Source organism: Hemicordylus capensis, chromosome 2, assembly GCF_027244095.1.
Source record: "Hemicordylus capensis ecotype Gifberg chromosome 2, rHemCap1.1.pri, whole genome shotgun sequence".
Taxonomy (NCBI): Eukaryota; Metazoa; Chordata; class Lepidosauria; order Squamata; family Cordylidae; genus Hemicordylus; species Hemicordylus capensis.
The window spans coordinates 359,604,396-359,631,431 of NC_069658.1; the positions used below are offsets into that span (position 1 = coordinate 359,604,396).

A 27,036-nucleotide genomic window follows, 5' to 3' on the forward strand; every position below is an offset into this window, starting at 1 on the left:
CTTTGCCTAAAGTCATTACATAAGATTCAGTAGAAATCGGTAATGAGTCCTATATCTGAGCAACAGCAGTGACCTTGACTTCCATTGGCTCCCATCCAAAAGACTAACCACACTTCCTGAATGTTTTGATCTGAGAGGATTTGAGAAAGAATATGAGGAAACTATTTAATACTGAGTCAGACCATTGGTCCACATAGCTTCGTGGTGTAGTGGTTAGAGTGCTGGACTAGGACCGGGGAGACCCGAGTTCAAATCCCCATTCAGCCATAATACTAGCCATAATAATTCAGCCATAATACTCACTTCTCTCTCAGCCTAACATACTTCACAGGGTTGTTGTGAAAGAGAAACTCCAGTATGTAGTACACTGCTCTGGGCTCCTTGGAGGAAGAGCGGGATAGAAATGTAATAAAAATTGTCTAAACTGATGGGTAGCAGGACTTCGGAGTTCAGGCAGGAGTCTTTCCCAGCCTTTCCTAGAAATGTCAGGGGTTGTTCTGGAGACCTTCTGTATGCAAAGCATGTGCTCTTCCACTGAGCTACAGCCCCATTCCCCAATCCTATTTGCTTCCAGATGTTTTCTGGCAAACAGTGTTTATGAGGGCTCACATAAACAATGTATATTGACCTGGACTCATGCTCAAACTATTTACATATGTGCCAAAGTCTGTTTTGGAAACTATATATAGAACAAACACTATACTTCAGTAAAGAAGAAAAATGCTTCAAAAGCACTTTTAAATATTTAAATTAACATGACTTTCAGATTAAGACAGTTTGGTCAGCTTAACTGGCCATTCTAAAATATTGCATAGGCAGAAAACATTGAATTATTACATTGAAGAGTAATATTGAATTATGTATGAGAGGATCTATGAGAATAATATTCATTCTCAAACTACTGGGTCTCAAAAAATCTCTTTCATTTCAACATTTCAATCAATATTGTGTGTATGGTTGTCATCTGATTAAATACTTTGTTGATTTAACTATTTGGTTTTTAACAAATCTGTGTGTGTGTGTGTGTGTGTAAAATAATTTTGAGTAAAGGATCATTTTAGAAAAACCAAAACCACTTTTAATAATACAAATAAACAGCTGAGATTATTTCCACTAAAACAAAGGTGTTATTTTGAGAACTGAGGAGGAAAACAAAAGTTTTTTCTTAGTATAAGATGATTTATAATTTAATAAACAAAAGCTACTATTAGCTGCAAAATGAAAGTTGTATTTAACATCTTCTTCTTCCAGTTTAGGAACACATTGCCTATTACAGGAGCACATGAAAATGTGTTTGTTTAAACAACAAAGTTGGGAGCCCACCAGCACGAACACCGTGAAAGACCTAGATTTATTCAATAAGTATTAACATTGATTTCAACTGAATACACTGGGGGTTTTTTTACTGCTAAAAGGCAAACCATATCATTTCATCTTGAAAAACAAACTCAGGGTTAACTTTGCAAAAGTCATATTTAAGTTTGTTTTTCATTAAATATCTTACAGGGAGGAGGGTGCTGTTATGTTTAGCATTTTGTTAGTGGGCTGATTGGACCAGAAGGGGGAAGCTGGATGAACAGTGAATCCCTCCACTTTTTACAGTCTTGATTGAGGACTTTGGGGTCCATATGATATGATGATATGATATGACTGGAGCATATGATCCAATTGTTCCAGGTGTCAGATTCCAAAGGACACATGATGTTCCTGCCTCTAGCTCAGTGATCTTCACTATTTTTCAACTGGGCCACTTTGGCAAAACAAACAAACAAACAAACAAAAACCTTCAGTTGGGGAGCCATTTCCTATTGTGCTGATATCCACATGATGCTGTACTTTTCTCGGTGCTGGGAGGAACCTTAAAGGGAGACAGAGCCCTCTCTTAAGAGCTCTATGGGGAGAACAGAGGCAGCCATTCCTGGGAAAGGCTACACTTCCCAGCACTCTGTGCATGCTTTCCAAGGTGGTGCAGGGGCTTAAGAGGGCTCCATTTCCCTTATAGGATCTCCCCACCCCACAGTGCTGGGCAAAGGAATGGCTGCCTTCACATGGAGCCAGGGGAACTGTGCAGAGTATTCAGCTTTGGCCAAAGTTTCACACAGGCCCAATGAACAATTAGTCAGGGAGCCACACTTAGGATTGATGGGGGCCACCACTAGCCTTGAGACCTCACAGTGAAGGATGCTGCTCTAGCTTCTATCCAGTGCTGGTTCCAAATGTCAGGGGAGGGTGGCTCACCATCTCCACACAACTGTCAAGGATGGCCATTTGTTTGTTCTCAATCTCTGAGCCCAACCTGCATCGCTCACCCAAAGGAAAAGGAGAGGGTAAGCAGATGCTGCTGGCTGTTCTCCTTGTTCCTGTCACTGCCTGGGCATTCAGAGAACCATATGAATCAGTGATGACACAGAAAAGAGGAGGATCAGAGTGCTTCAGGAATTGGCAGTGGGCCCCTGCTGAGGCATGGGCCTCAGCAACTGCCCAGTGATGCCAAAGCCTGACACGAGCCCTACTTCTCTCTGTTTGTCATTTTGAAAATGAGCAGGGGAGGTGTCACTTGACTCTTGTGTTTCAGGTCCTGTTACGCAACAACTTCTACAATGCTGCCTCCTATTTTAGCGGTTCTGTGCTTTAATGTCTTGCAGACATCAGAACAAGTGTGGATCCATATGGCTCTCCTTCTTGACTGAGATCTGGTTGGCAGAGACAAGAGACAGGGCCTTTTCGGCTGTAGTCCCTTGGCTCTGGAATGCCGTCCTGTCATCTTTTTTTCTTCTCATCATTTTAAAGAAATACTATTATTGTGAGTTGCTCTTCCCACTGGAGGGGTGGGAAACAAATATTTTAAAGAAATAAAATGAATACAGTTGCTTTCTTTTAGTATGACATTCTCAGATCCAAAGTGACCACTAGCTGAACTGCCTATCTTTAACATGCAACTTTGGGGACGTTCCAGGTGTTTCTCTTGAAATTATTATCATTGTTTATTTATTCAGCTGCTATATCAATAGGCTTGGTTCTTCTCAATACAAGCAAAAAGACAGGTCATTACCTCAAGGAGTTTACACTCAAAATGTTGACATAAAGAAAACAGAAGGAGGGAGGAAGATGGGGACAAGGGTAACTTGGCAGATTCACTATGATAGGTTTGAAAACCCTAACCCTGTAAACACCGAGAATTACACCACAGATTTTTTTTAAAAAACAAATTGTTCAGAAACTCATTAAATATAAGAAAAAAGCATTCTGTGCAAGAGAAAGCCCAACAACTCCAGGATCATCACTTAATAACAGTAAATCATTGTACTGCATAAATATTCCATTTGTGCAAAACATTCCTGTCAAGTTAGAACCAAAGACCAAAGTATTTTTTTAAACCCTAAACTTGGCCCCCTGTGTGGCAGAGTATAAAAACAGTCTTATTGGATCAACACAAGCCAGGTAACCCCAGTAACCTGCTCTCTGGCACAATTTCTTAATGTTTTGTGTGGCACAGGAACAAGTAGGGAACAATCTATTCGAGGTTTTCTTAACCTTGGGCCCCCAGATGTTGTTGGACTACAACTCCCAGAATCCCCAGCCACAAAGGCCATGTTTGGGGATTCTGGGAGTTGTAGTCCAACAACATCTGGGGGCCCAAGGTTAAGAAACCCTGATCTATTCCCTTGCATTCACTCTCTTCTTCCAATCATAAAGCGCACACCTACAATAACGAGGCTTTAGTATAATGAAAAAGATACAAATTAAGACAACTCCTAATTGAACTATGTTCCTAGTACTACCACTATTGCTTTAATAGCTGATTCGCTCAAATGCTATGGTAAAGGATGTGCCTGCATGCCTTGTATTAGCCACACAAGTGGGCTCTGACAGCATCAATCACAGTAATGTTTAGGCACTTATTTAAAGTTTCCATATGAGGAAGGAATTATGCTCTTAATTGCAGAGAAGCAAACAAAACTCTGACTGTCAACAGACTTGCACACTCTTCCCACCTCAACCCCCCATTGTAGGGGGTTGGCTGAGTCTTTTTACAAGCATCTTTGACCATGGCCATCAAAAGTGGGCTTTATTATTGTATATGATAAAGGTAATGTTTGTTTCAGTACAATTTCCTAGCTGTAAACTTCACATTAACTATTAGAATGTGGCATCAACTGGAATTCATAAAACTGTCTGACAGTGCTCTCTCATATACAGAATCATATCATTAAGATCACTAGAAGAGAAGCTTCCCCAAGACAGACTGAAGTTCTGTCCCAGTCACCAGAATCTTTGGCTACACAATTTCCCCCTCCACTCTCTGTAGTTAAAACCTTGCTGAAACATACTGGCTTGACTAAATTTACTAGAGGAAGTCCTCTTGTGATTTAGTAGTTCTTTAGATAACTTCTGAATAGTACTAGTGATAAAATTATCTGATTTACAGAGCTATACCCCACCACCTTGAGATCTGTGAGATCTGAAAACAGACTGGCATGAATGAGCACATGTAAAATGCATTTTCTATGGAATGACTATATTACATGGATGATATTATACAGAGACCCAGGCTAAAAGTCACAGTGCAAATCTTGAAATCAGTTCTAGTTACTTCTTTCTTTCACTGGTGAAAACAAAACAAAACTTAAGAGCAAAAATAGTGCACGCCTTTCCAGCAATAACCTAGACCCTCGAAGTGTCCAGAAGATCTTCCTAGCACTGTAATCTTTTGCAGCATTCACCTTGATGATGACTGACTCTCCAAGAATAATGCTTTTTCTACAAGGCCACACTGATTTCTGAAGTCTTGTCACCAACAAGCGTCTGCTAGCACCCCGGTCACGCACTGTCTGCAAAAGGCAATGTCAGCAGAGCCGGGGGGGGGGGCATGTTCTCCTCCCACTTTCCATCTTTCCCCTCCTCTCAGCTCTGATCTGTACCTTGTGTACCACCCAGCATCCTGCCCCTCTCCTCTCTGATCTGTACCTTCTGTGTGGCAGCTGGAAGAGAGGATGGTGTTCGGAGGTCTGAAGAGGTAAGGCAGGTAGCGAGAAAAGCATTTCATCTTCCAACAAAAAATATAAAGAGAAAGGATAAACAGTCTCCTCAATCCATGAGGAATTCTCAAGCTGGCAAGGCAGGCTACATGATGGATGCATTACAATCCCTCCAGGAGCTGCGGAACTGGGAGAGCTAAGTAACCTCTGTAGCCGGACCCCATTTTGCCATCAGCACCAGCAAAAACCGCCTTGTATTTCTGCATGCATCCACAGCTCCAACTCTGGAGCCCCCAGGCAAGCAGCGCGAGGCTCCTCATTGGCTGGAGCTCATCAGAACGGGATTTGCTGACTAAGTCCCTCCCGCCTGTAAACGCACGCACTGAACGAGTCTGCCTGCGATCATCACCCACCTTGCGGTTTGGTTTCTCTTCTTTGGGGAGCACGGGCTTAAAGTGCGTGGGGCACGGAACTGCATCCCAACCCATGCAAAGATGCTAGGAAATGAAAGGGCATCTTCCCGCAGCAGCGTCTGCCGGGCGGATAGACACAAAAGCTGCCTGTTGCCGGAAGGAAAAAAGAGGTCCCTATACACATAGTGAGAGATATTTGTTGGGACTCGACTGCTGAGAAAATGTAATCGCTCGTTCGTTCCTTATCCTGTTAAGTAAAAGGGAACACCTGGAGGGGGTCCGGCTCTCTGGAGGCCTCTGGGCATTGCTGTTCCATCTGCCCAGGCATTCAGTGAGGAGTCTCTCTCTCTCTCTCTCTCTCTCTCTCTGAATCACACGGGGTGAAAAGTACTGATGCAGCCCAATCCTATGCATGTTTACTCATCAGGAAGTCCAATGGGGCATAATTATTCCCAGGAAAGAACACGTTGAAAGAAAGCATCGAAAGAATTCATAGGGTGCTTTCTATGCGTAGCAATAATGCTGAGAACACTTAGGAAGGAAATCCTCTTGAACACAGTGGGGGTTAACTTCTCAAAACACACACACCTCGATAGGATTGTGCTACACAGAGTAGTTTATAATAGAGCAGGCATAATTACATTACATCTGGCATTTGTATAACACTTTTGTAGTGTTAAAATCGTTTCACATGTATCCCCTCAGTAATCTTTACAATAAACTTGTAAGGTGGGTCTATATTTTTATTTCCATCATGTGGACAGTTTTTGGCAGGCGCTGAAGAACTTTTTGTTCCACTGTGCTTGGAATTTCAGACTACTGTTATTTTAATGTTGCATTGCTGTATCTGCTTCTTTATTTGTATAGAAAGTGAGTCACTTTGTGTAAGATTATTATAGAAAAATAGAATAAATATTATTATTGTTATTATTATTAATTTATTATTAGTATTTATTAGTTATTCGATTTCTATACTGCTCTTCTAAAAATGGCTCAGGGCATTTACAGAGAGAAATAACAAACAAATAAGATGGAACTCTGTCCCCAAAGGGCTCACAATCTAAAAAGAAACATGAGAAAGACACCAGCAACAGTCACTGGAGATACTGTGCTGGGGGTGGATAGGGCCAGTTACTCTCCCCCTGCTAAATAAAGAGAATCGCCACATTAAAAAGGTGCCTCTTTGCCAAGTTTTCCATTTATTATGGAAATAATAAATACATCTCAGATATGTCTGAGAAGAGAATGACTCGTCCCCTAGTGGAGCTGAGGTGGGGTTTGGTTTGGTGGGGTTTGGTTAGTGGAGCTGAGGTGGTGTTTGATTCAGGTTAGAATGTGACTTGAATCTTAGGTCACATTCTAAGCAACTAAGCTTGATTGTTTCAAATAAATATCATGAAGCATATCCTAAAAATAAAAACATTGTATAGAAATTACACTTAATGTGTATCTGACCTTCTTGACAGAATGGTACAATTTAAGTATTTCTTTTCTACAAGGACATGATGAAGGTTGGATTTAGCAGACTACTGAAGACTATTCTTGATCTGTGGTTACAAGGTTTTTCACCCCTTTCACTTTCCACAGTTCCCTCTGTCTGGAGCCCCATCGTAACCACATGCAAATTGGAATACTACTTCCAGTGGGACTTATTTCCAAATAAGCATGCTTATGTCTCGAGGTTATAAGAGCTCTGCTTTTGCTCTGCTTCACAAAAATAATGTGTTAATTTCAACCATCCACTACAAGTTGTGTGTGTGTGTGTATTGTATCCTTAAATACATACGTTGACTGATACACTGGTTATCAACTGACCATAGTAAATAATGCACCCACTATCACAAACCCACAGCGTACCTTAAACAAGGAGGCTCAACTAATAGTCCTGTACAAAGAAAATGGACTCCTGCTCTCCTAAGATCTCACAACCTTCTCTACGAAAGAGAAACTGGAGTTGTTTGGACACTGAGGCAGGTGCAATAATAAGTTTGTAATTTAGGGCAGTGATAAATTAGTGTAATTTACACAAGACAGTGTTTGATTTTAGAACAGATTCCCTTCTGGATTTAGAAATCTACTATTTTTAATATACCGCTCTTCAACCAAAGTTCTCAAAGCAATTTACATAGAAAAATAAACAATACATGAATAAGATGGTCCCCTGTCCCCCGGGCGCACAATCTAAAAAGAAACATAAGGGTGACACCAGAAACAGCCACTGGAGGGATGCTGTTCTGGGGTTGGAGAGGGCAAATTGCTCTTCCCCTGCTAAATATAAGAGAACCACCACTTTGTTGGGGTATTCAGTCAGAACTAACTGGTTCATCCCTGGTACTCTCCATGAGGGATTAGAGAATTCCACTCCCTCCTGAAAATGATAGTTCATGATCCAAGACCTGTTTAAATCATTTCTAGGTTATCCTGACACAGCCAGGAATGATGTCAAACTTCTAACCACATACTGTCTTTAGTATGTGCATGAATAAGGATAAATGTGATTAAAATAATAACTCTAAAGTAAACTAAACAAATGAGCACTGGTGCTCTTTGAAATGGTGCTTTGTACATGCAGAGTGTTTGAATATTTTATATAAACCTGGCAAGAAATTATAGGGAATGATAGTATTCAATCTCCTTTCATTCTCCTTTCAGTACTATTCACAACATCGCCTCCAGCTTTTCAGACAAATAAATGTGTAATATCAATTCAGATAAATTATCACTGCTTGAATCTCATTTGTTTAGCAATGTCGGCTTTTAAATTACCTATGGTATTTCATCAGTGGAAAAGACTACAAGATACTTCCCTAAGACATTATTTATGCCATTGTTTGGAAGAAATTGGTTTGAAATTTATCTTTGAAAAAAGCATGGGAGAGGATGTCACATTAGAAGAAAATATAAAGAGAAAAATCATACATTTGTCTTCAAGATACAAATTCATTTTTAAAAGGACGAGGGTGCTTTCCAAGCCACAGAGTCCCAATTATTATTCCAGATTAACACTAACATGAACTCTGTTGAGTCATTCAGCAAACACTGTCCTCATGGGAAGAGTGGGGCTACAGAGCACATAGGTATCAGGGCCTCAGAAGCAGGATGCCTCTAAATACCAGTTGCAGGGGAGTAGCAGTAGGAGAGAGGACATGTCCCTCAGCTCTTGCCTGTGGGCTTCCTAGAGGCATCTGGTGGGCTACTGTGTGAAGCAGGATGCTGGACTAGATGAGCCTTGGGCCTGATCCAGCAGAACATTTTTTTAAATGTTCTTATGTTCACATTCTCAATAGACACTGTACCTGGGAACAGCATCCATGCTTTTCCGGATGACAAAACAGGGCTGTAGTTTGTGTTTATTTTATTTCTAACTTCCTTCAAATGTGAAAAGAAAAGGCAAATTAAGGCATGATACTGGAAATATTTCTACCTTGGTAATCTCAGGGCATATCTACACCGAACGTTTATATTGGTTTTATACATCAGCATGTAATGATCTCAGGGTGCACAAGATAGGGTAGTTCCAAATGCCGCCAAAATGGAGGGAGAAGGAAGCAGAAGAGGAAATGTGCAGAGGAGAGGAGAGATGTACTGTAGCTAGAGTGTGACCCTCTGAGACATATTTCTAGATGACAAAGGGCACTAACAGAGGCAAAGGAAATCAGTAAAAATTGCTCTGCCCTCAGCCTATGTGTGCTCTGCTGGTTGACAAGATGGAGTCTGAACTTGGAGACCTTTGCTGTGCAGGGATGCAGCTGCCTCATAGCAATGGATAGCTGTGTGACATGTGAGCCTGTACTCCAAGTGAAGTCTGATCAGTACAGAATAGAGTAGAATGGTGTTATCTGGACACTATGCCTCTGTTAATGCAGCCTAAGACTGCATTCGCTTTTTAAGCAGCTGCATCACACTGCTGGCTCAGGTTCAAATGGTTGTCGACTAAGACACCTGTCCTTTTTCACATGTATTGCTACCAAGCCAGATCTATCCTTATACTTGTGCATTTTATTTTTCTTACTCAAATGCAGGACTTTGCATCTGTCTCTGTTAAACTTCATCTTGTTGGTTTTGGTCAAGCCTGTCCAGATTGCATTGAGTCTTGATTCTGTCTTCTGAGATGTTCTGTCCTTCCCAGCTTTATGTCATCTGCAGATGTCATAAGCATTACCTCTACTCCTTTCTCAAAATCATTTATGAAAAATTTGGAACAGTAGAGATCCCAAGACAAAACCCTGTGTCACTCCATTCTATATCTCCCCCCAGGATGACATAAGCCATTAATGAATACTTGTTGGGTGCCATCAGTTCAACCATCCGTTCATGAATCCACCTAATAATAGCATTATTTAGCTCACATTTTACCAACTTGTCGACAAGTATATTATAGAGACTTATTTAAATGCTTTGCTGAAATCAAGATGCTCTGTATCTACAGCATTCCTAAACTAGTAACTTTGTCAAAAAGGTAGATGAGATTAGTTTGACATGATTTGTTCTTGACAAAGTAATGCTGGCTCCTGCAAATCACCAGGTTCTTTTCTAAGTGCTTCAGACAGTCTACTTAATAATCTGTTCCAGGATCTAGCCAGGTATCGACATCAAGCTGACAGATCGGTAGCTTCCTGGCTCCTCCCATTCCCCCTTTTTGAAGGTAGGGACAACATGTGCTCCATTCTCCAGGAGTTCTCATGATTGCAGCCAGTGGTTCTGAGTTCACCTCTGCAAGTGCCTGCAGTACCTGGAGATGTAACCCATCTGGGCCTGGAGACTCAAACTCATGTAAGGTAGCTAGGTGCTCTCTTACCCCTTCTTTTATCTATCTTGATGCACAATTCTCTCCTTTCTTCATTTGTGCACCTGTTGCCTGACAGGGCTGCAATTGCCTTGAGGGAAAAGACAGATGCAAAATAGGTGTTAAGCAGCTCTGCTTTCTCTCTGTTACCATTTTATCATCTTCTCAAAGCAGCAGACCTACCACTTCCTTTACCTTCCTCTTGTTTCACAGATATCTGTAAAACCCCTTTTCATTGTTTCTGGCATCCCTTGCAAGCCTCAGCTCTGAGGTTTTGGAGTCTTAGCTTTCCTGACACCATCCCTACAGGTCTGGGCCATCTTTTGTTCTCTTCCTTGGTTATATGCCCTTTTCCCATTTCCTGTGTGTATCCTTTTTGCTTCTCAACTGCTCATAGAGTTCTCTGTTAATCCTCACTGGTTTCTTGAGATATCTCCCATGTTAAACTGGTATAACTCTTCAGGGCATATACAAATTTAGAGTTAAAGTGGTCTGAATAGGTTCGACATGGAATCTATTATCTTTTAACATGTTGAGGTCCCAAGAATACTTATTTGGAATAAAGTCCCGTTGAAATCAAAGAGTCTTGTGGGTAATTTATTTTTATGATGGGGTAAATGTCTGGGGTGTTATGTGAGTAATCCTGCTAGATAAAATAGAAACCATTCTCAAAACCAATATTTCTTTATTATCAATTAAATATGTATTGTTATAAGTTTGGATGCAATCTTTAAGAAGGACCTGAAGACATGCCTGTTTAGTCAGGCTTTTAGTTTATAGTTTTTAAATTTTAGAGTTAGTTTTTAAAAACTATTTTAATTGTGCTAATGTTTTAATTGTTGAGTTTTTAGATTGTGAACTGCCCAGGGACTTGCATATGGGGCAGTATTAAAATGTGTTAAATAAATAAACAAATCCAACAAAAGCTAAACACTTTAAGCACCATTTATTTTAATGAGACTGTTAAAGAACATGCTTAAACATCCCTTATTGAAATAAATTTTGTCTGGATTATGCCCTTTCTCATTAATTATGCATTTTACTTGAGGAGCCATTATCATGGGATGGTAATGGACTATCAGGTATTATTTTATTTTACAACGGCCTTTCTATGGATGTAATCAATATTTGATCCTTATTTTCTACTCAAGCCAAATTTGATCACCACTTTATAACTGAATTTTGGGTAGGGTAATCTTTGAAATTAGCAATTTCATGAAATAAAACTTCCAGAAATGCATTTCAACTTGACAAAACTAAGCAGGAGGAGTGGATATTTTTGTGGATGTCAAACAGCTAATTCAGGAGATCAATATAGCTCAGACAAGATCTGCCCAGACAAAAGGATACTCTAGGTAGTGTTCTACCCTCCCTTCTACATAAGGTAAACAGAAGTGCAGCTGGGTAATTTTACCACTCAGACCTAATAGCCTTGCACCCCACAACCACCACCACCACACACACCACAAATTCTTACTTGCATCATGCCAATAAATTCAAATGCAACATGGAACATTAATCAACAAGAATTTCTAGCAATCATTTTGAGAACTGTCAAAAATAACATGTGGCTCAGCCTGCCAACTGAAAATCTGCAATATAGGTTTCTGCTTTCCCACCAGCTATATTGTTTTTTAGAGCACCTTAACAATGATTAAATAAAAATCAATGCTGTATGTAGCCATGCTAGCTGAGGATAAGCAAAAACCTTTTGTCTGTAGCCCCTTGCTATGCTGTTATCCAAACTTCATGTTACCTTTGTCTTATACTTAGAAAAGAGTTCCAGAAAAGAGTTGTGCTTCACCTGCATAGCAAATTCCCATGTTTCTAATTCAATAACTAACTCTCATGTTTCTAGTTGAGAGCTTCTAGACCATTCGGAAACCAAGGGAGATAATGGGGAAAATGCAGGAGAAAGCACACAACTCCCATGTCATGCATTTATACACCTTGTGGGGCAGAAACCTTTTAGAGTTAGAGTAAGCAAAGTAAATACTGCCCCCAGCCCCATTTACTTTGACGGGAACACTGGCGATCCTCTCTGTCATCTCATTTCCTTCTCCTCCTTCTCCTCCTCCATCACCACCACTTCTGCCTCCTCCTTCCTCCACCACCATTGCCTGCTGCCTCCCCCATCCTCCTGCTCCTTCCTTCGCTAGCTCGTGCTGTGGCCAAAGCAGGAGAATTGGCTCTTTCGCGCAAATGAGATAACTGATTTTCCCAGTGGCTGCAGAAAGAGTCTATTATAAATAGTGATGGGCACACATGCACCCTGATGCCACCATCAAGGCTCATGCACTCCTGTCATGATCAGGGTGTATGCACGCCCATAACTATTTCCAGTAGGCTCTTGCCAGTGCCATCAGGAGAATCAGTTCTCTCACTTACAGGAGAGAGTCAATCCTCCTGCTATGGCCATGAGCTGGGCCGAGCCGGAAGAAAAGCAGGAGTGGGAGGGCCAGGAACTGGCAGGTTGGTGTCCCCCATGTGCTCCAGCGGGGTGGGAGATTGCTGGTGCTGCTGGTGGGGGGGCCCTGAGAGCGGGCGCACAGACTGAGGCCCTTACGTCCTATGGTAACACGCCTCTGGAGGCAAATAACAGGGAAAAGTCTAGTATTGTAACAGTGCCTCAGCTCTTGAGTGACTCTCTAGAACAGAAGTGCACAACTCCTCCTGCAGATGTTGGACCACAGCTCCTATCATCCCTGACTATTGGGGCACTATGGCTGGGTATTATGAGAGTTGTAGATCAAAACCAGCTGGTGGGCTGAATTTGTACAGCCCTGCTCTAGAAGGTTCCACAGCTAATCTGTGCACGAACAGTTCCTTGAATCTGGGATTGTTCAGAACTTCAGAAGCCTTGAAGAAGAACTATAGGCTATGAATAAAAGTGCTATAGACAACAGAGATTGAGCTGGGTCTCACGATCAGTGAGACCCGGTTTGGGAAGGGAAGCGGTGAGAATGGGCTAAGCCCGCTCTCCCCGCACACAAGCAGGGCGGGAGCCCTGGGCAGCTGGATTGGCTGCCCACACGATTGCCAGCTCTGTGACGGAGCCGGCGGGGTCTGGGGAGTTCAGGGGCCACACGGCCCCCGGAAGCTCCAGTATGAGAGACCCCCAGAGCTGGGAGGCAGCTTTTCGCCTCCCCTCCAGGGGTCTACTCATGAGTAGCTGTAGTGTGGAACTGCGCCACGGCTACTCACGATCAGAAAAAGCGAGTTTGCGGAGCACTCACTCCACAAACCCGGTTTAAGGGGAGGGGTACTTAGGCAGGTTAACCGCCGGTATGCAACCTAGCTCGGCTGTGAGCCCGGTGGTTCCCACAATCATACGAAATCAGGCTAGGGTCCCCTAGCCCAGTTGCGGATGATCGTGGGAATAGCCTCACAGTGTTGTGAGTGTACCACAGGTCAATGCGGTCAGAAAATTTTGCTGAAGTGAATATTACATAATATACATTAATTTGGTAAGGGACAGAAGGAACCCAGACAGTCTGCCTGTGTACTGAAATATATAGGACATTTTCCTTCATGTTACGCCACAAGGTTGTGTACACAACCTTTGGCCACCGTTTTCATGGGCTGCGGGGAAGGCAGGAGCTCTCCTGCCTTCCCCGACAGATGAGCAATGGCCATTCATGCCTTCATCATGCCACACACCTACACGAGCAGTGGCATGGCAAAGGCAAGAGCAGGGAGTGGGAGGTCTGCCCCCTACTACATCCCAGGGTACCCTGCGCTATGAGTGCAGCGGCTGCACCACTGCTGGGTGCAACTGCTCCTTCCCTCCCCCCAGCTTGCTGCTGGAAGTGGAGGCGGGGTGTCAGTCAGGAGAAAGCCATTGAGCCTGGCAGCAGCAGTGATTGTGCACATGACTGCTGGCCAAGATTAAGTGAACCACAGGTTCAAAAGTGTGGTTGAAACCGGTTTTGAACCACCGGGTTCAAAAGTGGGGCTAGGCATGGGAACTGCACCAGGATCAGGCTCAATCCCAGTGCTTCACATGCACAGCCTAGCCCAGGCTGGGCTGCCCTAGCCTGAGCTAGGCTGCCCTAGCCTGAGCTAGGCTATGTGTGTAAATTGCCTTATTTATTTTTTTATTTAGATTGAATCCCCCATACATTACCTAAATATTATTCTTTCCCCCTAAATGCTATATAATAAAGCATTCAGTTTCCCCTCAGAGTAAATTCACTATGTTTTAACCATACTCACAAAAATACTTGTAATCTCATGGTAGTTTGCCTTTTTTTAATTATTTAGGTTGAAATTTTAAGTTGCATTAACTAATAGCACTTTGCTTTCCATGCAAACAGCAGGATGCAAACTGTGAAAGCAATTAGCGAGAACCATAAAAAAACAGCCAACGAAGTTGGGCTCACAGCCAAATCCAATGATCCTGTAGACAGTTATCCAGATTTTAAAGGCTTGATTCCCAACTGTCAGTTACATGTTACAAAATTACATGCACATATTCAATATATTCCAGGCTCATTGGATAAGGTCTTTGAATCTGATTTTGTCATTAGTATACTGCAGCCATTAGAACAAAAACAATGCTAGTATTAATATGTTGGTTTTCTATATTTATTGCTTTACATGTTTTAATACTTTAAATACCTAATAACTATGACGCACTATTTTATCACAAATGGATGATATGTTACAACACATTTCTGAATGTCTTTATGATCTCCTTGAAAGATAATTTTGCACTGAGGACAAAAATCTTCACTGCTGCAACACATATAATCAGGAGAAATTCCTCTTATCTTCATTATACTTTTAAATAATGACGATTCTAGGTTGAAGATCCCAAAGGCTTTAAAAAACTGAAGCTTATCTTAGGTTTGCAGCATAACTGCTAATGATAATTAATGCAGTTATATTTGCTGTAATCTTATATGGATTTTTTTTTTTAAAAAAAAATCTATCTATCTATATCTATATCTATATCTATATCTATATCTATATATATTAAAAATTCTCCTGGGTGTGCCTTGGAATGTGAGTCCCAGCGCTCAGCTGATTGGCTGGGCAGCAGACGCACCTGATTAGCTGAGGCACACCCAGGGGGATTGGTTGCCGCGGAGGCAAGGCCAAGGAGGCAAGGCCCAGTAGGGGGGAAAGAAAGTGTGGAGGGGGCGCAGAAGTGGTGGAGGGGAGGAGAGGTGGCTGGGCCCGGAAGCGGAGACTCGGGCATAAGGTGGGGGGAAAGAGGTAACTGCCGGCCCCAAAGATCACACAGATGCTCTGTGCGGGGTTAGCTAGTATTCTTTAAAAGGCATAACCTTCAACATTTCACCTATGAAAATAGGGTCATGCTTGTGAATCTGTAGGGAACATGATCAATCAGCATTGGAGTTGTGATGTACAACCCCTGCTAATTGGGCAAAGAGGCACCTTTTACCGTGGTGATTCTCTTTATTTAGCAGGGGGAGAGTAACTGGCCCTATCCACCCCCAGCACAGTACCTCCAGTGACTGTTGCTGGTGTCTATCTTATGTTTCTTTTTAGATTGTGAGCCCTTTGGGGACAGGGATCCATCTTATTTATTTGTTATTTCTCTTTGTAAACCGCCCTGAGCTATTTTGGAAGGGCGGTGTAGAAATTGAAATAATAATAATAATAATAATAATAATAATAATAATAATAATAATAACAACAACCCCCAGTGAGGCACTACCTTGGCGTGGTTGTGGGACTTGCGTGCTCTGAGGAAGATGAGAGCTATGCCAGAGGTCCAACCATACTGGACAGGTCTCACCAAAGGAGCCAGACAAAGAGTGCCTCTCTCATCAACAATATGGTGAGACATAACTTTAATAAATCTATACCGGATCGGTTGTCACCCGGGTCAACAAGGACCGCGCCAGGTGCTGGAGTCCCTGGACATCTGGTGGCAAGTGGGCAACAGGACTCAGGATCTCCAGTTGAGCAACCAGGGCTGGAGACTGCAAAGTTACTGGAAGAAACGTCGCTTAACCGAAAAAAAAAATACGAGAAATGCCAACAAGGAAATAATGATCTGCTATTCCAAGTCTAGTCCAACTAGAAAAGGTTATTTAAAAAGAATGTACCAAATTTGGAAAGAGAAGCATCCAGATACAGATATAACAGAACAAAGGCTAGCAGACCAGAGAAGATACATAATAAGAAATAAAGTATTCACAGGAGTTGAGTTGGAAGAACTGCAAAAAGCAACACAGGCTCAAGATATGGAAGAAGAATTACCACCAACTGAAGAAGTTGCTCAGGCACAGGTGGAGGAGGTGTTGGAAATAGAGGATGCCACTGTTGCTGAACGGTTTCAAAATCAAAACCAGGCACTCTCCCCTTTGCCTTCACCTCAAAAACCCAAATGCCATTTAACAGAAAAGCAACAAGAACTAAAGCAAAAAATAACTGAGCACATGAACCAAACAACCACCAGGGTTCGACTTCCAGCCCTAAAAACAGTTGCCAAAAAAAACTTGCTCAGGCATTAAAAGATGTCAATGCTGCACTTTGAGAAATAACAACCAAGAATGTGCAAGAAACAAACCAAGTAATGTACAGTGAAGCAACAATAACAACACAAGATCTCGGATATAAGATCAGTGGACCTGTAAAAAAAGAAAGCAGTACATCACCTAAATGGAAGATTAGATTAGAAAATAAAATCTCCAGGCTTAGATCAAATTCTAGTAAACTGAAAGATATGAAAGACAAGAAGCTGAAGAATGAAAACACCAAACAGTATCTGATCCAAAAATACCACCTAGATTCAAGGAGAATTAGAGATGTCCTGGAAATAATAAAAAAGCAAATAACAGCAGTGTCAAAGAAAATTAGAAGATACGAAGCCAGAATTACACAACACAGAATTACACAACCAATTCCAGTTGAATCAGAGACGTTTCTACCAAAGCATAGAAGGAGAAACTGCAAGAAACGTAGAAACACCAAATAAAAAGAAACAGTGCAGTTCTGGGGGAAATTATGGGACAATCCAATAGATTATAATAAAAAAGCAGGCTGGATGAAAGAGGTCAAAAAATGTAACCAACAAATGCAAAATCTAATAATAACACCAGAATTAATGAGTGAAAGAGCAATGAATATTAAAAAATTGGACTGCTCCAGGCAACGATGAACTGCATGGCTTTTGGATTAAACACCTAACAAGCCTTCATAAACAACTATCAAAACAGTTCAATCACGTTTTGCAAGGAGGTGATATTGAACAATGGCTAACAACTGGGAAAACTCATCTCATCATGAAAGACCCAGCAAAAGGTGCAGTTCCAAGTAATTATAGAACTATAACCTGTCTGCCAACCATCTTCAAATTATTAACTGGAATAATAGCAGATGAAGTGATGCAACACTTATTAACTAACGAACAGCTTCCAGTTGAACAGAAAGGAAATTGCCCGAACAACAGAGGCACAAAAGACCAGCTGCTGATTGACAAAATGATTTTAGAAAATTGTAAGAGAAGAAAAACCAATCTAAGTGTTGCATGGATTGACTACAAGAAAATCTTCGATTCATTGCCTCACACATGGATACCAAAATGTTTAGAAACAACTGGTGTCAGCAAAAACATTCAGATATTTTTAAAAAAAGCAATGAGCATGTGGAGTACACAGTTAACAATTAATAGCGAGACACTTGGACAGGTTAGCATTAGAAGAGGCATTTTCCAAGGGGACTCACTATCCCCTCTGTTGTTTGTAATCACCATGACCCCACTTTCACAAATACTCAACAAAACAGGCCTCGGATACCAAACATCTAAAACACTGAGTAAAAAAACCATCTGCTGTATAATGGATGATCTGAAGTTGTATGGAAAGTCCCAGTCAGAAACTGAATCACTGCTAAACACTGTCCGTATATTCAGTAGCGATATAGCAATGGAGTTTGGACTAGACAAGTGTGCTGCATTAATAATGAACAGAGGAAAAATAACAAAAACAGAAGGAATAGATCTGCCCAACGGACGCAACATCAAGAACCTGGAAGAGAAAGAACATTACAAATATTTGGGCATTCTCCAGGCTGATAACATTGCACACACTGAAGTTAAAAGAAAAATAGGAAGTGAATACATCCGGAGAGTTAGAAAAATCCTCAAGTCCAAACTCAATGGCGGGAACACCATACAAGCCATAAACACCTGGGCTATACCTGTTATCAGATACACTGCAGGAATAATCGACTGGACCCAGGCAGAGCTAGAGACGCTAGATCATAGGACCAGGAAATAATGACCATCAATCATGCTCTGCACCCCCGCAGTGATGTAGACAGGCTCTACCTCCCTTGCAGCGCAGGTGGAAGAGGAATGCTGCAAGTCCATCAAACAGTAGAGGAGGAGAGAAGAGGCCTTGAAGAATACATAAAGGACAGTGAAGAAGATGCACTTCAAATGGTCAAGAATGAGAAACTATTCAACACATAATGAAACAAAGCAGGTCTACAGGAAAGAACAAGTCAAGAAGCGAGCAGAAAAATGGAAACATAAGCCACTGCATGGTCAATATTTGCACAATATAAGTGGAAAATCAGACATCACCAAGACCTGGCAATGGCTTAAGAATGGCAACTTGAAGAAAGAAACAGAGGGTTTAATACTGGCTGCACAAGAACAGGCACTAAGAACAAATGCCAGCATAGTATAGTGGCTAGAGTGCTGGACTGGGACCGGGGAGACCCGAGTTCAAATCCCCATTCAGCCATGAAACTAGCTGGGTGACTCTGAGCCAGTCACTCTCTCTCAGCCTAACCTACTTCACAGGGTTGTTGTTGTGAAGAGAAATCTAAGTATGCAGTACACTGCATAAGAACAGGCACTAAGAACAAATGCCAGCATAGTATAGTGGCTAGAGTGCCGGACTGGGACCGGGGAGACCCGAGTTCAAATCCCCATTCAGCCATGAAACTAGCTGGATGACTCTGAGCCAGTCACTCTCTCTCAGCCTAACCTACTTCACAGGGTTGTTGTGAAAGAGAAACTCAAGTATGTAGTACACCGCTCTGGGCTCCTTGGAGGAAAAGCGGGATATAAAATGTAAAAAAATAAAATTCAATGAGAGCAAAAGTCAAAAAATCCACAACAAACAGCAAGTGCTGCCTTTGTAAAGAAGCAGATGAAACCGTGGACCACCTAATCAGCTGTTGTAAAAAGATCGCACAGACTGACTACAAACAAAGGCATGACAAGGTAGCAGGAATGATACACTGGAACATCTGCAAAAAATACAAGCTACCTGTAGCCAAAAATTGGTGGGACCATAAAATTGAAAATCTTGAAGAAAATGAAGATGTAAAAATATTATGGGACTTCCGACTACAAACAAACATCTGCCACACAATACACCAGATATAACTGTAGTCGAGAAGAAAGAAAAACAAGTTAAAATAATCGACATAGCAATACCAGGGGATAGCAGAATAGAAGAAAAAGAAATAGAAAAAATCACCAAATACAAAGATCTACAGATTGAAATTGAAAGGCTGTGGCAGAAAAAGACCAAAATAATCCCAGTGGTAATTGGCGCCCTGGGTGCAGTTCCAAAAGACCTTGAAGAGCACCTCAACACCATAGTGGCCACAGAAATCACTACCAGCCAATTACAAAAAGCAGCTTTACTGGGAACAGCCTATATTCTGCAACGATATCTATAACAATTGACAATAAAATTCAGCCATCCCAGGTCCTTGGGAAGGACTTGATGTCTGGATAAAACAAACCAGTCAACAACACCTGTCTGACTGTATAAACAAGAAATAATAATAATAATAATGATGATGATGATGATGATGATGATGATGATGATGATGATGTGTAGGAGGTGTGGCCAAACAACTTAGGTGGCGTGGTGTACAATTCTGATGTCATCCATGTCAAATACGGAAAGCAGGTAATAAAGTGCATGCACATGGTTCCAGATTACCAAAGCAGATGAGTCAAGCCCATATGCCCCAGCATTTTGCAGATGGAAATAGGGATACAACCAATTCTCGTACTAAAGATGACAACCCAAGCACTTCACCCACTATTACACATTACTGAGGACTAGGTTACATCTGCCACATGCATCCTAAATCTTAGGATCTTTCAAAAGGATCATAATGAAGTTTAGAAATGTTGTAGCATATCACCCACATGTAACACAACAGAGTGTTGTGCATCTATTTATGTGTATGTGCACTAGAGATATGATTATTCTACCCACCCAGGTGGAGATTTCATTTCTAGAGACTCTGAGGAGGAGTTGAATCCTGAAGAATGACAGCTCTAGCTCTCAAAAGTTGGTGCAGTCTTTTCTTTAGTACTCAGCAGCCAACTGCAAAGTCTTGCCTGTACTTTAAACCCCCTCTAGAGTTGAGAGAGAGAGGAGAACTGAAGAGAGGGAGGAGCTGAACTGAACTGAATGACCACTAATGTGTGTAAAAGAGAAAGACATAGCATTGAAGCTGATAAACTGAGTCCTGAATAGTGAGCTTCTCATTCTTCTTCTATTCCTTATTATCAAACAATAGAATATAGTTTTCAGTACAGTTTGGATCCCTTTTGAATTTACATTTTATTTCATATTAGACCCATTTAGCCTGTCCTCACCTTGTAAAATACTTCAGACTTATATTCTGGCTAATCCTATGAACGTTGACTTAGAAGAAAGTCTCACTGAATTCAGGTAAGTGTGTATAAAGTAAAGTAAAGTCGATTTCGACTCCTGACGCCCACAGAGCCCTGTGGTTTTCTTTGGTAGAATGCAGGATGGGTTTACCATTGCCTTCTCCCGTGCAGTATGAGATGATGCCTTTCAGCATCTTCTGACAACCTTCTGCTTGTTCGTCAAGCATTTTTCTGCTGCACCACTTAAGGTGACTATCAGTAATTAAGCAAATAATTGTGCTCTCTTTAGCCAGTGCTAGATATTTTTTTCTGTCTGTAGAGCTGAAAGAAGTAAGGTAAGCTTCAAAACAAGCATGCATACAGGCTTACACTTTAGAAGACTCAGAGTAAGAACGTGCCTCTAAAATAAGCCAAATGTTACAAGAGATCTATTTCTAATGGTGGGAGGAAAGAGAACCCCCCCCAAAAAAATTTGCTCTCCATCCTTGACCACGTCAGCCCCCTAACCTTAAAAACACTTTTAAAAAGTGGCAGCCCCACGTAGAGCACATTGCAATAGTCAAGCTGGGAGGTTACCAGCTGATGCACCACTGTTTTGAGGTAATCCTCTTTGAGGAATGGGCGCAGCTGTCGAATCAGCCAAAGCTGATAGAAAGCACTCCTGGTCATGGCCTCCACTTGAGATACCAGGGTGAGGCCTGGGTCCAGGAGTACTCCCAAGCTGCGCACCTGCTCCTTCTGGGGGAGTGTAACCCCATCCAGCACAAGAAGATCTAACTCACCCCTTAGATTCTGAGCCCTCACAATGAGCACCTCCGTCTTGCTTGGATTCAGCTTCAATTTGTTATCCCTCATCTAGCCCATTACTGCCTGTAGGCAGGCATTTAGAGAATAAGTGACATTTCCTGAAGATGAAAAGGAGAAGTAGATTTGGGTGTCATCAGCATACTGATAACACCCAGCACCAAACCTCCTGATGACCTCACCCAGTGGTTTCATGTAGATGTTAAAAAGCATTGGTGACAGAATGGAGCCCTGAGGGACTCCATATAACAGCTCCTGTTTTGAGGAGCAACTGTCACCAAGCTCCACCATCTGGAATCTACCTGAGAGATAGGAACAGAACCACTACAAAGCAGTGACCCCTATCCCAAACTCCCCCAGGTGATCCAGAAGGATACCATGGTCGATGGTATTGAACGCCGCTGAGAGATCCAAAAGAACCAGCAGAGTCACACTCCCTCTGTCAATTCCCCAGTAAAGGTCATCCATCAGGCCGACCAAGGCTGTCTCAACCCCATAGCCAGCTCTAAAGCCAGTTTGAAATGCGTCTAGATAATCAGTTTCCTCCAAGACTGCCTGGAGCTGGTTGGCCACCACCCTCTCAATCACCTTGCCCAACCAAGGGAGATTGGAGATCGGCCTCTAGCTGTCCATTGCTAAGGGGTCCAGGGAAGGCTTCTTTAGTTGCTAGAAGCTTTATCCAGTTTGGGAACATATATTTAGCCCGTTGCAACGAGCAGCATAATTATCCCACTACAATCTGTGCCCGATTCTAGTAATAGTAAATTGCATATTGTCACTGGAAAGGGAATTCCAGGAATATCACACAAAGGGGCACAACTGATCTTGGAGAAAGGTACCAGATCACTTAGGCACAAAGATTTATTGAGTGCTTTTATGCCTGTTACTCTGAAGCACTTTTTATTTTATTTTATTTTATTTTATTTTATTTTATTTTATTTTATGCGTCTATATACTGCTACATATACAAATCTCAGGGCAGTGTACAGATTAAAAACACAAACAATTCAAACATTAGATCATGTAAAACAATGTAAAATTATTATCAATAAAACTTTAAAGCATTAAGAACTAAAAAGCCTGATAAAATAGGTGCATTTTCAGATGTTTCTTAAAACACAACCAGAGATGGGAAGGTTCTGGTTTTGTTTGGAAGAGTGTTCCAGAGCCCTGGGGCAACCCTAGAGAAGACCCAGTTTTGGGTCACCACCAAACAAGCCAGTGGGACAAACACCACCAAACAAACCACAACCAAATATCTTAATAGACACCTTATGAAGAAATGTAATAAAATGTATGCCATGCAAGTGCAACAGATAATATGTTAGTACAGTCTTCATAAGTAAACAGTAGGAAATTATTCCACTCCCCCTCCCAAATGAGGGTACTATTTCTGCTTTAGTTATAAATGCACTGAATTATAATTATTAATGTGCAAAAAAGCTGCAAATACAGAAAGGTTCATAGTGCTCACATTTTAGGCATAATTGAGTGACCTCCTTGAAAAACACCACAAAGAATAAATATATCCATGCTTCTGTTTGCAAAGTAAGTTATCGGCATGTGAACAACAGAAACAAAGCATAATTGACTGGGCAATTGGTACAGGAAAACAAGTTCTCTTTCATTCCAGGAGCAAAAGGAATAGGAAACCCACCTTCGGTGACCCCTATGTCAATAGTTCCTTTCACTTGACTGAAGCACCACAGTACATCTTGCATAAGGTTCTCAAATCCTGCAGGCAAACACATGTCCACCCAAAATAAAAATAAAAAAGAGATAAAATTAGCCGGATGTTCAGGTTGTGTCTTTTTAAAAAAAAATACACATGTACAATCACTGCCTCACTCTGAATAGAATGAAGGAAAACTGTGAACTCACCTGGAATCATTCTGCAATGCAAAGTGATAGCTGAGCCTCCTGGGAAAGTGGAAACATTATGCCCACATTGTGAATTGCGCCTCTGTCTGTTTTCTGTGTGCCATCTGAGGCTATTTCGAAAATGGTGCAATCGGAGTCAGCTCCCAATACATCATTGGCAGCATCATCTAGGAGTCAGGAGGCCTGCAGTCACATTCTTTATCACAGCCTCTCTTCATCAGAATACTAATGCACAGACAATCTTGTCTGTTCCGTCTTTCTGAGAGTTCTTTTTGAAAAGTGCAACAAAATAACATTCTTCTGTGTTGAATTAACAACTGAATTATCTTTACAGAATTAAACTAACATTGCATTTGAAAGATCATCATCTATCCCCTCCCTCTGCGACATGTGACCCTTGCCTCTCCCTTTTCCCTTCTAGCTTTTGTCCCTTCACCACCCTGAAAACCATAAACAGTGAGTCAGGGACTGATCTTTTTGTTTGTTTTCAAATTGTAATATGGTCCATTCTGATCCAAACAGGCTCTTAAAGGATATTAAGTTAGGCAAAATGACATATACTGTACATACTTACATGACATATTCCAGCTTTGCCCATGAGGGCTGGGAAGTGTAGGTGATGCTGTATAACTGGCACCTACACTAGTACAGCCAAATACTGTATGTGGGGCATCACAACATGGCAAAGGGGTATCTTAGCTCTTACGGGGAGTCTCATACTTACCAGGCAGTATTCCATGGAGGTGGAAGGATATATATGTAGGAAGGGACAATAAAAACAAGCATACAGCATTTAAGTTTTCTAGGAAACTTTTAAACAACTTAATCCTTTGGGAGTACTTGTTTTATCCCACATTTTGAGGCAGAAATCATGTATTTACATAAAAATAGCTGGTAGCCAGAGTGGTAATACTACATACTGATACTAAAAAATACAGCCAGTTTGGCTTCTATTGACGATCTGTAGTGCACCAGCCAAAATTAATCTGCAGATTTACTAATATAAAGACTACTATGTTTCTTTTTTGCTTTTATGCCCTGCCTTACAAGGGGGCCTGTGTGCTTTAATTAGCACTGTGGGTGCAACAGAAGAACTGCTGGTTCTATATTTTCTAAAGATGGGAGAACAGTCATTCTTGTCTCTTCTTCATTTCAAAAACCCTGGGTGCAGCCTGAGATCAATGTCTAGCACCTAGTGAGGCTCATCAACATGGGTGTGTTAATTCCTCCAAGAGTTCCTCTGAAGATTGTTGTAAACTGCAGACTATTAAAACTATTATACCATGCTCAGCTACCCCCACTTTGTTTTTGGTTTTTGCTTTGCTTTATATCCAGTCTGATGAAAAATTGCAGGGAACTCAATAGTTCGCTTAAGATGTTGGATTATTTTAGTTGGTCTTAATAAAATACCTAATACCTGATAAAGGTATTACCAGAGTTTGGATTATTTATGTAGCACATTTATATTTATTTGGACCTTCTGGGTTATGTGGAAATATCATTTTAATATGGATATGAGTGAATCAGTCTGAAACACCTTTAAGTTAACAGAACAATTCATATCTCTCTCTCTCTCTCTCTCTCAGCACTAGCAGTTGTGAGGTGGGTGGAGAGGCAACCAAAGTAATTAATGGGTAGTAGATTCAGAACAAACAAAAAGTACATGCTCTATTAACTTCTACATGTGATGTGTAACTTGTGAAATGGCAACATATCTCCAGGGGCATAGCAAGCTTGGAGAAGGCCCTGGGACAAGATTTAAAGTTGGCTCCCCCTGCCTGCTTTCACCACCTGCCTCACCATCCACCTGTTGTCCACCTTTGCCACCTGCCTGCCTTCACCATCTGCCTACCTTGATGGCCACACCTGACTTAAGTCAACATGGCCTGATGACATCACCAAGTTGGCACAACTGTGTCAGCTCAATGAAGCAGGGCTGCCCCAGTGACAATGAGAACAGGTTGGAGTTAAGGGGGCACCTGTTCTCACCTCACTGAACAGCTGTGACCATGACAGCTCAGTTACATCGGAGAGTGGCTGGCACGAATTGGGGCTGAGCACCCAGTGCAGTGGGTTAGGAAAGGCTGCTGGCACCCTCTCAACACCCGTGCTTCCCCCAGACATTCCCCTCCCCGCAACACTCAAAGGTGACTATGCCCTTGCATATCTAGTTATGTGAGGACAAACATCAGGAGAAGGCTGGTGACTGTTGGAGACGGGGTGTTGTTGAGGATGGATCTTTGGTCTGCTCCATCAAGACAATGTCTACAATGTTAAGTGTATACATGCAACTTAAAGGTTGGCACACAAGTTCCTAAACTCCAGAATGTAAGAAGTGCACATTTTCTTTATCAACTCTACTCCTTCTTATCTCGTTTTGTTTTTATTATTGAAGGAAAATATGCCTTTAACACATGAACAAGTGCTTCTAAATTTATAAAAGATTAGCTAAATTACCCAGTTTTGAAAATGATATGGTTTCCCTATATCACTTATTTGAGAAGTCACATATTTCAAAGTGGCCTACATTTTATCTTGCTTTCCGTTTGAAGAGAATTGGACCTCCCCATGCTCACCATGGCACATTTTCTTGGCATATTTTTTAATTAACTGTTTATTCCTTGGCATTTTGTGAGTGAGACAATAAACAGTTTCTGACTGATCAATAGTTTTAAAAGGGAAATTGAATTTTATGGAGGGGAATTCTGAATCCTATATCTCCAATTTGAATGGGCTAAAGTGTTCAGAAATCAAAGATTCACTGTTGGAGCTTAGATGAGCAACATTAAACATCTTTATGGAGAACTATATTTGATCATAATTTGTGCCCTCCAAGGATTCAATAAAAAAAGATTTTAAATATTTTAAATTTGCCTTAGAATGATGGCTCTTTACTGGTTTTAAGAGCTTCAGATAGATTTTTCCTTGTTCACAACATGCAAATAAATAAAACACTAGTGCTAGGTGATTTGTCCAACCAAGTAGCTATGATTTAATGTTGTGCATAGCTTTCATTTAGCAAGAATTGCATAGTCTCATTGCTATGGAGCCTTTAAGCTTGACACAGCTTATAGTCTCTGGACTATACTCCAAAGACGATTACTCTCGCTAAATGAAAGCTATACACAACGTTAAACTTCAGCTACTTGACTGGGTAAGTTACTAAAAAAATGAGGGAAAAGGTACTACTGTATTTGGAATGATCAAATACATGAAAATGCTTACAATGAAATGACGTTTAACACCACACTTAGCATGACAAGAGAAAGAGAGAAGAGAAAAAGCTTGTGCTGGGAAGCAATGTGCAACCCTTCTGCAAGTTTGCTGGACTTGGATTCATAACAGCTGTTTTTGCATTCTGTATAAGAATACTGCACAGATTTGCTGATGACAAATGTATCCAGGTATCCAGCAGACAAATATTTCAGATTACACACAGTTAGCTTCCACTAGTTTACTGAGGCAGTTCCACTTTCTTGGTTACATCTCATTAATTATTAGGGCTATCAACAGATTGAAGAACTTCCAGTTGACTAAGCACCT

At 41.4% G+C, this 27,036-nt stretch overlaps 1 protein-coding gene across 2 annotated transcripts in view; it reads right to left on the reverse strand.

The window, feature by feature from the left end:
• Positions 1–23,518, reverse strand: part of PPP2R2B (protein phosphatase 2 regulatory subunit Bbeta) — a 365,300-nt gene extending 341,782 nt beyond the window's left edge. Inside the window, exons 1-2 of one of the 2 annotated variants that reach the window (XM_053294367.1) lie at positions 23,494–23,518; positions 23,270–23,347 (exon numbers count right to left, since the gene is read on the reverse strand). In XM_053294367.1, coding sequence (XP_053150342.1) covers positions 23,270–23,347; positions 23,494–23,503 — 88 coding nt within the window. In that variant the 5' untranslated portion in view covers positions 23,504–23,518. Of the gene's footprint in view, positions 1–4,968; positions 5,194–23,269; positions 23,348–23,493 lie in introns of those variants that run through there. The other variant, XM_053294368.1, reaches the window with a different exon arrangement.
• Between the last annotated feature and the right edge of the window lie 3,518 nt (positions 23,519–27,036).